Source organism: Chiloscyllium punctatum, chromosome 39, assembly GCF_047496795.1.
Source record: "Chiloscyllium punctatum isolate Juve2018m chromosome 39, sChiPun1.3, whole genome shotgun sequence".
Lineage (NCBI taxonomy): Eukaryota > Metazoa > Chordata > Chondrichthyes > Orectolobiformes > Hemiscylliidae > Chiloscyllium > Chiloscyllium punctatum.
In genome coordinates this window covers 31,561,664-31,575,435 of record NC_092777.1, presented here as the reverse complement: position 1 = coordinate 31,575,435, position 13,772 = coordinate 31,561,664, and the positions used below count along the sequence as shown (strand labels likewise).

Sequence of the window (13,772 nt, the reverse complement as noted above, 5' to 3'; positions counted from 1 at the left end):
TTCATAAGTTTTTAAAGGGCCATTTAATTATTATTAATACTCATGAGTGATTTGCATGATGGGTAATACATAAACCATTAATTTGATAGTATGTGGTATCATTTAGCTTACAAAAAGTGCATGTGGCCTATTTTGGCTTTAATTTGCACGAAGTTTTGAAAAATCTTGTGCTGCACTGGTCCTGACTCAATGACTGGTTTTAGGTCCGTTGTGCACCAGGGCTGTGTCATAACATATCTGAGTAGATTGATTTTTAAAAAATCACAAGTTCTAGCTGTGTTATCTGTTTAAATGTTCATTGCCAAAAATTTTTAAGTTGAAACACATTTAGGCAACTTTGCACAAAATTAACAGTGAGAGGAAAAAAGTGGTTTGATCAAGTTGGAATTTGCACAAGATCTTGATAAACTGCCTCTTTCTGTGGCTTGATATAAGTTTATCAGCATCAGTACCATCTGGGAGTGTTGTATAGAAACCAAGATCTTATGGTTCTAGAACATCAGTTTGCCCACCTCTTACCTAAACTCTGAATGAGGTTATAACTTTGGCTCAATATGGGCATATCACACACTGTCTTTATAAAGTTAGTTCTTAGTTTGTATCAATGTTTAGGTTGTTTTAGTTGTAAATGTTCCACCACTAGATAGTTAACTATGATGACATGGCTAGATTTGGGCCCATTCCATAGCTGTGCAAAGTTAATCCCTGTTAACATGTCTGGTATGCACTACTTAAAAAATATTAAATGAAGATTCAGTAAAGACTTTCAGGCAAAGGGCACAAAAGTGAGATTTATTTGCTAACTCTTTAGAAGAACTGGTACTGACAAAATGGATGGAATGGCTGTCTCCTTGCTGTAAGAACTTATGAAGCTGTGAGGTTGGTCAGTTTTGCCTGGTGTGGCTGACCAAGACTTGCAAAAATAAATTACTTGATCACTGAGGTTCTATTTCAACTTGGCCCTTCACAGACCTGTGGTTGCTTGGCATCGACACAGGCACATGTTTTGAAATGTGCAGTTTGTACCGAATGTCACAGTGACCATTGTGCCTCAGGAATTGTTAAGCCTGACTGCTCTGTGGAATGTTTTGTCCTAATCCTATTTTGAACTGGCCAAAATTCTCCCTTTTGTGAAGCACCAAATGCATGCTTTAGTTTGATTTCGTTGGATAACAGATGAACATCTTGGGACATGGACTGTGCCCTAAACCTCGTGCCTTGTTAGTTAAAGGTGGGAATATCTGAGTCTGTGAGAACCATTCCTTTCTAGCAGAGATGCCCCTAAATTGGCCCCACGTTTAACATGCAGAGAATTCTCTAATCTTTTGGTTAACGTTTCAGCTTGTGTCAACATCACTGAAGGGAAAAACACATTTTTGCTGCCTTGTGTCTGTTCCAAGGAGACCTGTCTTTAATCCTCTCTGGGCATGAGTATTATCTCATGCAGTTCTCCCTTGTTTCGTGGGATGCACATCGACTTCACTGACTGCTCACGTGGTTGGTGTGATTGTTGGTCGTGAGTTCTCGTGAATTTTGATCATGCGAGACATTAATTAAGGCTGAAATAATTGCCAGTTTGCGTAGATGTGGAATCTTGAGGAGGTGAAGGTCGGGTATGGGAGGTTTTGTGGGAGTATATTGTCCCTGATGACTGAACTTTTAGTGCAAATAAGCAGCTTTAATAAGTTGTGGTGTCAGATAGTGCCTTGCAGTTCCTATGGGGAAACCATAAAACTCAATGGTCAAGTTTACCAGATTTACCCAAAGAAGTTGCTGACAAAATTCCACATTTTGTAGATTTTAACTTCAACACAATAATAGTTTTTACTCTAGCACAAATCAGAACCAATGCTGATGACACATGAATTATCAGGGAAGAATATTTTAATAAGAAGGTAAATTTTGTTTTAATAGTTGATAGATCATAAGTATGTCTTAGGCAACTGCTAGCATCTGTACCACTCTCCACACAAGTATTGCACACTGTAGGTGCATAATTCCACAATATTTTATCCTTTATTTATGAAAAGTTAGTCAGGAATTATGTCTGAGTTTCATGGACATGTCTATCATCAACCAGGCTCACTTTTTTGTTTGAACCCTTTTGCCCTCAGGTCACAATATTCCCAATGGTGTAGCTTTCAAAGTTACTTTTCAAATGACCAGTCAACAGAATCCTGGTTCACAGTTTGGCTGTTTCTGGAAAAGCACCTAGCCCTTAGCATCTTAAAGCTATTCACAGATTTCCAGGTTTAGACATTTTTAGACATCTGAGAGATTCTATGCTTTCTACCAAACAGAAAATCTGACCTTTCCCTAAGAACTATTTGCTTCTTTTGCTTCCAAGAATTTGCTGTGTTCCTCTTGCTTTCTTCATCTCTTTTTTTTTCTCCCTTGAGTCTGCGCTGACTATCTTCTTCCCATAGCCTGTTGTTTTCATTCATGACAATGGGCTGGACCAAGACATGTTGCCGAGGCCTAGTTTCCTTTGTTAAGGTGGTGGTGAGCTGCTGCTTGAACTGCTGCAGTCCATTTTGTTCAGGCACACATGCACATCCTGTTGGGAGGGAGTTCTGGGCCTTTGACCAGTGGATAGTGAAAGAACAGCAATCCATATTTCCAAGTTAGAATGGTGAGTGGAGTTTGCAGGTGGTGGTGTCTCCATGTAGCTGCTATCCATGTCCTCTGAAATGGCTGTGGTAATGGTTTTGGAAGGTGCTATCTGAGGAGTCTGGGTGAATTCCTGCAGTACATTTTGTAGATAGTACAATCTCCTGCTACTGTATCGTTGATGGAGGGTGGAGTGAATGTTTGTGAATATGGAGCCAATTAAGTGGGCTGCTTAGATCTGGATTATATCAAAATGCTTGAATATTGTTGGAACTGCTTTCATCAATCCACTCCTGACTTGTGCCTCGTTCAGATGTTTTGGAGTCAGGTGGTGAATTATTCACTCTAGAATATGTAGCCTCCGACTTGCTCTTGTAGCCGCTGTATTTAAATATAAAATCCAGATCAGTTTCTGGTCAGTGGTGACTTCGGGATGATAGCGGGGAATCCTATGATGGTAATACCATTGCATGTCAAAGGTGTTGGTTATCTTCTCTCTTATTGAAGATCGTTGCCTGGCACTTGCGTGGTGCAAATGTCACTTGTCAGCCAGACCTGGATATTGTCCAGAATGTGGTGCTGGAAAAGCACAATAAGTCAGGTAGCATCCGAGGAGAAGGAAAATTGATGTTTCGGGCAAAAGCCCTTCTTCATGAATTTTCCCGCTCCTCGGATGCTGCTTGACCTGCTGTGCTTTTCCAGCACCACACTCTCTACTCTAATCTGCAACATCTGCTGCAGTCCTTCCTTTTGCCTGGGTATTGTCCAGGCCTTGTTGCATTTGGATGTGAAATGCTTCAGTATCTGAGGAGCTGTGCAGAGTGCTGAACATGGTGCAATCATTAGCAAACATCATTTCTGATCTTGTGACAGAGAGAAGGTCTTTCATAAAGCCACTGAAGATTTTGGGGCCAGAGGAATTTCTGCAGAGATGTCCTGGAGTTGAGATTAACAGACCTTCAACAACCGCAACTATCTTCCTTTTGTGCTCAGCATAGCTTGAATCTCTGTCTACAGCTCTCATTTTGTCTGCTAGCGATATGGCTTCATTCTTAACTTGCTTGTTGGTACTGCTTCTATTTCAAGGATCACCAGAGTACATGAACTAGTATTTTGTATTAGCCAAGAAAATTACAATCGACAATTACATTTGATGTACAATCTTAGGCTTTTCAAACATTTTTGAAAACATTTACAGATTTAAAAGTCACAATTCTGCTTTACTGGGTTAAAGATTATCCCACAATTATTGGTAATTGAGTTATAATTCAACTTTAGGAGAAAAGGTAAAGCAATGTTTCTTTGCTATGAATTATTATTAATGTGCATGCAGCATGTTTAATAAAGGCTTTGTAGACAGAACTTTACTTTGTAAGTAACAGTTTCTATATCACTGCCTGGCATTAGGGTTTTGTTTTGTAATTATAAATGAGTGATGGTGTCATGCAAACACAACTTCTTGTCAATGGGAACTGTTTAGGACTAGAACATAGAGCATTGCAGCGCAGTACAGGCACTTCGGCCCTCAATGTTTTGCGGAATAATGGGATTGCGTTCCCTGATTTTTTTGGGGAATATTTAGGGCTGGAGTCAGGACCAAGGACTCAAAAGGATAACCTCCTTAAGTGGGTTCCTGTCTGACCAGGCATTTTCTGTATAGGACCAATCATCTAGATTATATCTTTGTCAACTCACTTAATGACCAAGGAACCTAAATATCTGAAATTGATTCTTATACATGTCACTTTTATGACTCTGCTCAGAAGCAGTGTAATTTCCTAGCGGGGATTTTGTTAAAGCCTGAGATGACTTTGAAAGCTCCAGTGAGCAGTGTAGGTAACTTTGGAAGGAATGGGCGCTGGCGTTTGGATGCTGTTGATTGGCAAAATGAGCTCTGGGAATGATATTAATTTGTCAATGTTTCTGTTCCTCAGCTTTAGCACAAATCCAGCCTGTCAGCGGCTTAGTTGACTATTATGTCACAATTTTGTCATGGCCAGGAACCTGATCTTCCCAATGGGATGTATGGATGGCAGGGCTGAGGGGAGAGGGTCAGTTTATGGTTACCAGTTCTCATTCTTGAGAGACACCTAACTCTCAGTATGTACTAGCAATCATCTGGAATTCACAACTGCGAAGAGCAGTGGAAGCAGATTCAGTTGCAACTTGTAAAGGCGAGTTGGGTCACCAATTGGAGATAATAATTTAGAGGGTTATGATGGCAAGAGCAAAGAACTAGATATAATTCGGTAGCTCTTTCAAAGAACTAGGGCAAACGTAATATCCCAAATGACCTTTATCTGGTGCTGTGAGAGGCTTTGATTTAAACTCATTTTGTGGTTGAATGTGGGGGGTTCTGGCTGTTGCTGCTACCAGCAAGTTATCTGTTACCATTAAGAACATTAATTTGGCTGCTTCTCTCTATGCCCAACAACCTGATAAAGACCAGTAGGTAACTGGTGCAAGAAATGTTTGCTTTATGTGTGGGCGTAGCATTCCCCATCATTCATTATACGAACAAAACAAAACCCAAATGCCTTCTAGTGATATAGAAGCTTCCTTAGAAAGTAAAATTCTGTCCTCCCAGCCTTGATCAGACAATGCCAGAGCTGGTACGATATGGAGCTAGATAAGAGTAAAGACTTCATGTTGCTGTGAGGTGAATATTCCTCAAGTTGTGTCACAGGGTCTTGAGTCTTCAATTATGTTACAGTCGTCAACTGGAGATGGGTTGATTAGAAAATATCTAGACATCTATATGGAAGTTTTGGGGTTCTTGTGGCACAGTGATAGTGTCCATACCTCTGGGTCAGGAGGCCTGAGTTCACGTCTGCAGCGCTAGAGGTGTGCAGTAACATCTCTGAATAGGTTGATTGGTAAATATAAAAAAGTGGCTCCAAGTAGATCTGTGTAAGAGGAGAATCATTCGATTGAAGTGGGATGTGACTCAGTGGATTGATACAAGGTGTGTGTTGGAAGCTAAAAGGCCAGTTTGTGGACCACTTACTGTAGTGTGTAACTATTCCTGATGTCACAGAGATTACAAATTATAAAACTAATCTTTCTGCCTATTCTCACCATCTGTTCTTCAGAGTATTATTTTAGTTTCTTCTGTTTTCGATTAGACATGTGAGTGCATACCCCGCCCTGCTCTGAGTTTGCCAGGGCAGACACAAGATTGCGTGGTAAAGGTAAACCAGAAAGTTGGTATTTCACACACTTTTCAGCGCTGGGGGATATCTTACAACACACATCTCCAAACATGCGAGGAAATATGGAATTGGAAAGGATCAAGAGATTAATGTAATTAGCAATGACTTACACATATCAAAGTTCAAGATGGTGTCCAATGTTGGAGTTAGCAAATTGGGTGGAAGTCTATGACCTAATCAGTGGTTGAGGAGTTCAGATCCTTTCTGCTCTTGACAGATTCTTTTTGAGGGTCTTGTGAGGTCATTTTGCTGAAATATAACTTCTGCTTCACTGTTTTGATGGAGTTTTTTTTTAAACTAATGAGTGCACAAATGCAAGTTGGTGTCTGCTTTTTACAGGCCAGAGACTTTTCCTGTATAACCCAGAGTTAGGGGTGTTGATTATTGTAACGATATAGAACAACACTGGCACTGTAACTGTCTGCAATTTCAAAATTGTATTGGTAGGTTGAGTTGGGTTGCATGTGGAGTCATGTGACCAAGTCTACTTTGGGTGGTGGGAGAGAAGGGAAGTTGTAACCATCAAAACAAAATAAACTTGTATTGCAATAATAATGGCCCATTGGATAAGTTATAATTTATTAACATGGTTTATAACAAAAACAGAAATTGACTGAGAAACTCAGCAAGTCAGGCAGCATCTGTGGGAAGAAAGCAGAGTTAGCATTGCGAGTCTTGTTACTCTTCAGACTTCATAAGATTGGTGTAACTTGCAATTTTGTTGTGTAGGATATTTTCCCAGAGATTGTCCTCTCTGTAACAGCTAATACAATAAAAAATACCGAGTCCCTCCTGAGGTACATGAAAGATTGATTGCCTGGCTGACCATGTTTGAGAAGCTACCCAGAAGTTGCATGCCAAGTCTATTCACAGGAATGCAATAGCCATCTTTATAAGTAGTCACTGATTGATTATATAGACAGAAATGGGTTAACAACCAGTTTTTATTCCAATTTTGATACTGGGGTGCTCTGCAAAATCCCAGTGAGCCAAGTGGATGAGCAAAAGGCAGGAGAGTTAAGTTGTTTCAGTATAGTTTTAATAATCCCTGGCCAGGCATGGGTCTGAGGTTGTGGGTGAAGATCCCATGACACAGTCAAGTTTCTTATCCATCCTGAACCACCAGTACAATACTTAAGGGAGGGATGTACTGATGGAGGATTGGCATTGGCATTATCACCGGTTCACTGCTGAACAAGTGCTACTTTCTCAGACTGGATACACTTCAGAGAGTACTATGCTATCAGAGGGTCAGTCGGGAAGGAGAACTGCACAATCAGAGGGTCTCTGCGGTGTTGCTGCAGTGCTGTTGGAGGAGGGACTGCTTGAGGGAATGCTGCACTGTCATGGTCAGTGCTGAGAGAAGGCTCCCCAATCAGAGGGTCAGTGCCAGGGGATTGCTGCATTTCTGGTGGGTCATTGCGGAGGAATGGATTCTGCCATTTGAGAGAAGTATCATCTCCCAATACCTACTGACCATCTTCTCTATAATGCACAGAGAACACTCCTACATAAATGTTTTTATTTCTTTTGTATGGCTGCTTCTGTTTTGCAGTTAATCCAGGCCTTTTGAGTCTTAAGCAACTATGGTTCTTGTGAACAATATAAGCTCTCTTCCTGTCTCTGCCAAGTTGAGGCCATCCATTGAATAGAGGAGAGGGCGATCTATCCCCTTTGACTGCAGTGCTTTTGAGATGTACTGTTCTCATGTGGAAAATACTTGATGATACTCTGACTGTTTGTGACGTCTGCACTGTCCCTGAACGCTGGCTATAAGGACATTTGCTCTTGTTATTTCAGGAAGTGTCTGCCCCCACAAAGGAACTGCGCCCTCGTCTCTGTCGTATGCAGAAAGGCTCTAATGGTTATGGCTTCAATCTGCACAGTGAGAAGTCAAAGGTTGGTCAGTATATCCGGGCTGTGGATGCTGACTCTCCTGCAGAACGTTCTGGACTGCTGCCTCAGGACCGCATAATTGAGGTACCCCACTTTCACTTTGTCTATCTCTCGCTCTCTCTTCCACTGTCTCTGTCCGCTTGTGCGTACCTGCATGTCTTTGCCTGGGAGTGTAGTAGGGCAGTTTTATCGAAATATTCAACTGGGAAAGCTTTATGATGGAGCCTATCCTTGCCCTCATCTGCCCTTACCAGTAGCAGTTGGTGGGTGGTGATCCAGGATTGGAGACTTTGACACACACGAAGACACTTTTGAATAAGCTCTTGAATTAGTCCACTCTTGCCCCTAGACCCAATAAATTTTACCTGATAAAGATCAACCAACTCGGGTCTGATCTGTGGGCACTACTTGATTGGCCTTTGTATGCCTCGGCTGTCCCTTTTGGATAGGGGCAAGGTGGTTTGTCTGATTGCTTGAAGGGACCCTCATCCTGAGCTTGTGGACCAGTGATATTTTGCCGTTAGTGTCACCAGCCATTGCTTTTTGCCCTGAACTTTGTGAGTGGTGTTCCTTTACCGACACTGTACCTCATTGGTTGAGAGTAAGCCACATATCACATTTCCTTGGTCACCAGCAGCACTGCCAATCAAATTTCAGGAACCCAGTATTGGAAATATGGTCTATGGAAAGTGTTCAAATATCTGGATCTCATGCTCGCTCGTTCTCTCTCTGCCTCTCTCTCTCTCTCTCTCTCTCTCTCTCTCTCTCTCTCTCTCTCTCTCTCTGCCTCTCTCTCTCTGCCTCTCTCTCTCTGCCTCTCTCTCTCTGCCTCTCTCTCTCTCTCTCTCTCTCTCTCTCTCTCTCTCTCTCTCTCTCTCTGCCTCTCTCTCTCTCTCTCTCTCTCTCTCTCTCTCTCTCTCTCTCTCGCCTCTCTCTCTCTCTCTGCCTCTCTCTCTCTCTCTCTCTCTCTGCCTCTCTCTCTCTCTCTCTCTCTCTCTCTCTCTCTCTCTCTGCCTCTCTCTCTCTCTCTCTCTCTCTCTCTGCCTCTCTCTCTCTCTCTCTCTCTGCCTCTCTCTGTCTCTCTCTCTCTCTCTCTCTCTCTCTCTCTGCCTCTCTGCCTCTCTCTCTCTCTCTCTGCCTCTCTCTCTCTCTCTCTCTCTGCCTCTCTGCCTCTCTCTCTCTCTCTCTGCCTCTCTCTCTCTCTCTCTCTGCCTCTCTCTCTCTCTCTGCCTCTCTTGCTCTTTCATTCTGCCTGTCACTCTCCTTCTCACTTGTACAGTGACAATCCAATATCTCCTCTCTTTCCTTCCCATCGATTGATTATTCGTTTAACACAATCAATTATTTGATGGCCATAATTTCCTGACAGTGTATTCCAGTTACTCTTGGTTCCTTCCCTTAATATCAGGGACTTATCTTGGTGTCTCAGCCAGTTTTCCTTCCTTCATTCCAAGCTCTCTCTTTGAGTTACTGAAATGCATTACTGAGCTCAGTGACTTGTCAATGCACCTGCCCCACACTTCAATTTCCTGCTTTATGGGCCAAAGTTTGGTACACTTTCTAGATCAGGGCTATCAGCACAATTAACAATAATTTACTGTCTCTACAAATTAGACCGGAAGAATCGGGGAGAGCCAGCTTCTTCCTGAACTCCTAACTCGACAATGTTGCTTTTATTCCAACCCTGTTTAATTTCTCACAAGTGCCAAGACATTCCTTCCAATTTTAGTGCACTCCATTTTTCTCAGAACTCTTTAGGTGGAAACTTAAGAATTTGCCTTTTCAAAATAGTATCTGCAAAGATCACTCTGGGTTCAGTTAGAGATGGTTTATCTTTCACAAAGCAATATTGACAATCCCTAATCAACTTCTATTTTTCTCAATAATCACTTCCTCTGTGCCCCACACATCTCACAATCTTTTGCATCACAAGCATCAAATTTGCTGCTCTGGGATTTTTGTTTCCTCTTTTGTTTGAATATTTTAAGAATTGCATCTTCACTAGCTTCAAACAGGCAAAAGACAGGAGGAAAGCATTAATTTCATTAAGCTGGTTAAACACAAACAGCACCAATAGTTGGTGTTTAATCTCAACATGTGATTCAGTGCTTGTGACATTTTAGATTACTTATAACCCAGGTCTGGATTAAATTAGATTCTCTACAGTGTGGAAACAGGCCCTTCGGCCCAACAAGTCCACATCGACCCTTCGAAGAGCAACCCACCCAGACCCATTCTACTACATTTACCCCTTTACCTTACACTACGGGCAATTTAGCATGGCCAATTCACCTGCACGTGTTTGGACTGTGGGAGGAAACCGGAGCACCCGGAGGAAACCCACGCAGACACTGGGAGAATGTCTGTGTGGAGTTTGGACAGTCGCCTGATGCGGGAATTGAACCCGAGTCTCTGGCGCTGTGAGGCAGCAGTGCTAACCACTGTGCCACCGTGCTGCCCACACATGATTTAGTTATTGGTCTAGAATCCACCTTACTATCCATTATAGATGAGTATTAATATTCAGGAGCTTTCAATAGAATTTCACATCCAATGAAAAATCGCAGACACTCTGTCAGACTTGGAAGGAGCATGCTCAGCTGCTTTGGAATCCTTCAATCCAGGAAGTGTCTTGTACTGAATTTTTGTACAAAAATAATTCTGACAGTTTTCTTCACATCATGATTTTCTCACATACATGAGAATGACTGTCCAAACAGTTAATCTTTCGTTGTTTGAAGAAAGGATGTTGGGCTGGTGTCCAGCTGACAGAAAATAAGTCTGAGTTTCTGTAAAACATACCATGCTAGGTAATTTGACAGTAGTTTAGAGGAAATGAAGGCAATCTAGTAAGGCTGCACTGGCATGTTGGTCCAAAAGTGCGCTGTGGTTAATTGTTACTCATCCAAAACCTTCCTAAAAAGGTATTGATAAACTGTGTACCATGTCATTTCTCAATATTAATGTCTCTCTGCCATTGGAGTATTTTCAAACTATCAGTGGAACTGTCAAAAATTCCATTCACGCAATCAGTATCTCTCAATGTCTTCAATGAGATGAACCCTGCAAGAATTATTCTGATTCTCTCTTTGATTGGTTTCTGTCAACTGTCAGATTAAGTAAACACATCTACAAGGGGGAAGCTAATGGGAACGATGCTAATTTGCTTTTGATTTTTCACTATATCCCCTTGTCACATTCTGCATGCCACTTCTATCTTTTAGCTTTCTCCTGTTCTTTATTTAAATGCTCTACCTTTCTCCGACTGAGAATTTGTCTTCATGAGCACAGATTTGCTTTTTCTTTTCTCCAGACGATACGATTTGCTGAATGCTTGCAGCTTTTTCAATTTTCAGTGTAATGGCAGGCTCTGTGCCTGAAGTGACATTTTACTGTTGGTATATCTGTGGTAGTGTGCAATGCTGCTAAAATAAGCACTGGTTTGTGGTGCAGAGTGAGGGAACAATATCTGGAACTTTGCTGCAGGCTATTCATGTCCAAGGACACACTTGCTTCTTCTTGGTCACGTCACTGTGTGAGTAACAGAAGGCAACCAAAAAGACCCCCAAGAGTAAAATCTAACCGTGGTGCTTACAGGTAACAGCGAACAGAGGCCTCATAGGAAATCTGAGGAGCAATGAGGGCTCTAAGGTATTAATGTGTGTCAACATTTGCCTAGTCATATGATCTTAATTAATTTCAAATTGATCACATTATTCACGATGGGCAGTGTTATACTATGACAGTGTCAGAAGGCTACACATTGTACCACAGCAGATGGCGGAATTTCAATTCAATAAAAAAATTTATGGAAATAAGAATCTACTAATGACCATTAAACTATTGTCAATTGTTGGAAAAACCGATCTGGCTCACACATGGAAGGAAATCTGCCATCCTTACCAGGTCTGTCCTGTGTATGACTCCAGACCCACAGCAATGTGGTTGACTGTTAACTGTCCTCTGAAATGGCCTAGCAAGTCACTCAGTTGTATCAATCACTACGGAGTCTCAACAAAGAAATGAAACTGGATGGGCTACCTGGCATCGACCTAGGCTCTGGAAAAGGCAATGGGAGAAACAGTCCTGTCAATCTTACAAAGTAGTCCTTAATAATATTTGGGGGCTAGTGTTAAAGTTGGGAGAACTGTATCACAGATGAGTCAAACTTGCCATAGTCATACGCACAGAATTATACCTGTCAGACAATGTCTGAGATACCACCATCGACATCCCGCAGAAGTGGTATCACGGTGGTATATAGTCAGCAGGGAATTACCCTGGGAGTCCTTAACGTTGATTCGGACTCTAAGTCTCATGGATTTGGGTTAAACGTGGTCAAACTAACCTCCTGCTGCTTACCATATAGCATCCTCTCCCAGTTGATGAATCAACACTCCTCCATGTTGAACAATACTTTGGGGAAGCACTGAGGCTGTCGAGGTTGCATAATGCTCTCTGGGTGAGGGATTTAAGTGTCTACTACCAAGAGTGGCATTGCTGATTGAACTGGTCGAATCTTAAGGACATAGCAGCGAGACTGGGTCTGTGGTAGTTTGTGAGTGAATCAACAAGAGGGAAAAACATACTTGACCTCATCCTTATCAATCTGCTGGCTGCAGATGTATCTGTCCATGACCATATTGGTGAGAGTGATCACCACTAAGTCCTGCCTTCACATTGAGAATGCCCTCCATTGTGTTATGTCATATTATCACTGTGTTAAATGGGACAAACTTCGAACATGTCTAGCAGCTCAAGAGTGGGCATCCATGAGGCACTGTGGGCCATCAGCAGCAGCATTGCACAATCTTCAACCTAATGGTTCAGCATATCCCCAACTCGACCATTGCCATCAAGCCAGGGATCAACCCTGGTTCAGTAGAGGGCATGTCAAAAACAGCACCTGATGAAGCTAACCAACAGGGCTATTTGCATGCCAAACAGCATAAAACAACAAGTGATCGAGCTAAGTGATCCCACAACTAACAGATCAGGTCTGAGTTCTGCTATATCCAGTCATGAATGGTGGTGGAGAATTCATTGACTCACTGGAGGAAAAGGCTTTACAACTGCTCCCATCGTCAATCATGGAAGGTCCCAACCCATCAGTGCCAAAGAGAAGGTTGAAGCATTCCCAGCAATCTTCAGCCAGAAGTATCAAGTGGATGATCCATATTGGCCACCTCCAGTGGTCTCCTGCATCACAAATATCAGTCTTCAACCAATTCTGTTTATTGATACACAGTTGGAGGCACTGGATACTGCAAAAGCCATGGACCCTGACAATATTCCTGTGATAGTATGAAAGGTTTGAACTCCAAAACATGTCACTCTCCTAGCAAAGTTCTTCCAGTGCAGTTAAAACACCGACATCTTCCCGACAATGTGGAAATTGCCGAGGAATGCCCTGTATACAAGCTGCAGGAGAAGTCCAACCCAACCCGCCCAATTAGTGTACTCTGAATCATTAATAAAGTGATGGAAAGTGTCATTAATAGTGCTAAAACGCAATACCACCTCAGTTTAGTGATGCCCAGTTTAGGTTCTGCAAGGACCACTCAGCTTGTGACCTTGTTACAACCTTGGTTCAAACTTGGGCAAATGAGCTGAATTCCAGTGATGAGGTCAGAATGACAGCCCTTGACACCAATGTCTGATTCACCCATGTGGCACAAATGAGCCCTAACAAAACTGGAATCAGTTGGTATCAGAGGGCGAACAGCCTGCTGGTTGAAGTCATACCTGGCACATGGGAAGATGATCATGATTGGTGGAGGTCAGTCATTTCAGCTCCTGGATATCTCTGCAAGAGTTCCTCAGAGTGTTCTAGGCTCAACCGTCTTTGGGTGCTTCATTAGTGACCTTCCCTCCATCAGAAGGTCAGAAATTGGGATGTTAGCCAATGATTGCACAATGTTAAGCACCATTTGTGACTCCTCAGATACTGAAGGAGTTCAAATGCAACAAGATATGGACATTGTCCAGGCTTGGGCTGACAAGTGGAAAGTAGCATTTGTACCACATAAATTCCAGGCAAAAGCCATCTCCAGT

The 13,772-nt window shown here is 42.3% G+C and overlaps 1 protein-coding gene across 1 annotated transcript in view; it reads left to right on the top strand.

Moving 5' to 3' along the window:
- Nucleotides 1-13,772, top strand: part of LOC140463913 (Na(+)/H(+) exchange regulatory cofactor NHE-RF1-like) — a 104,855-nt gene that overhangs the window by 62,726 nt on the left and 28,357 nt on the right. Inside the window, exon 2 of the mRNA XM_072558391.1 lies at nt 7,623-7,802. Within this exon, the coding sequence (XP_072414492.1) occupies nt 7,623-7,802 (180 nt within the window). The remainder of the gene's footprint in view (nt 1-7,622; nt 7,803-13,772) is intronic.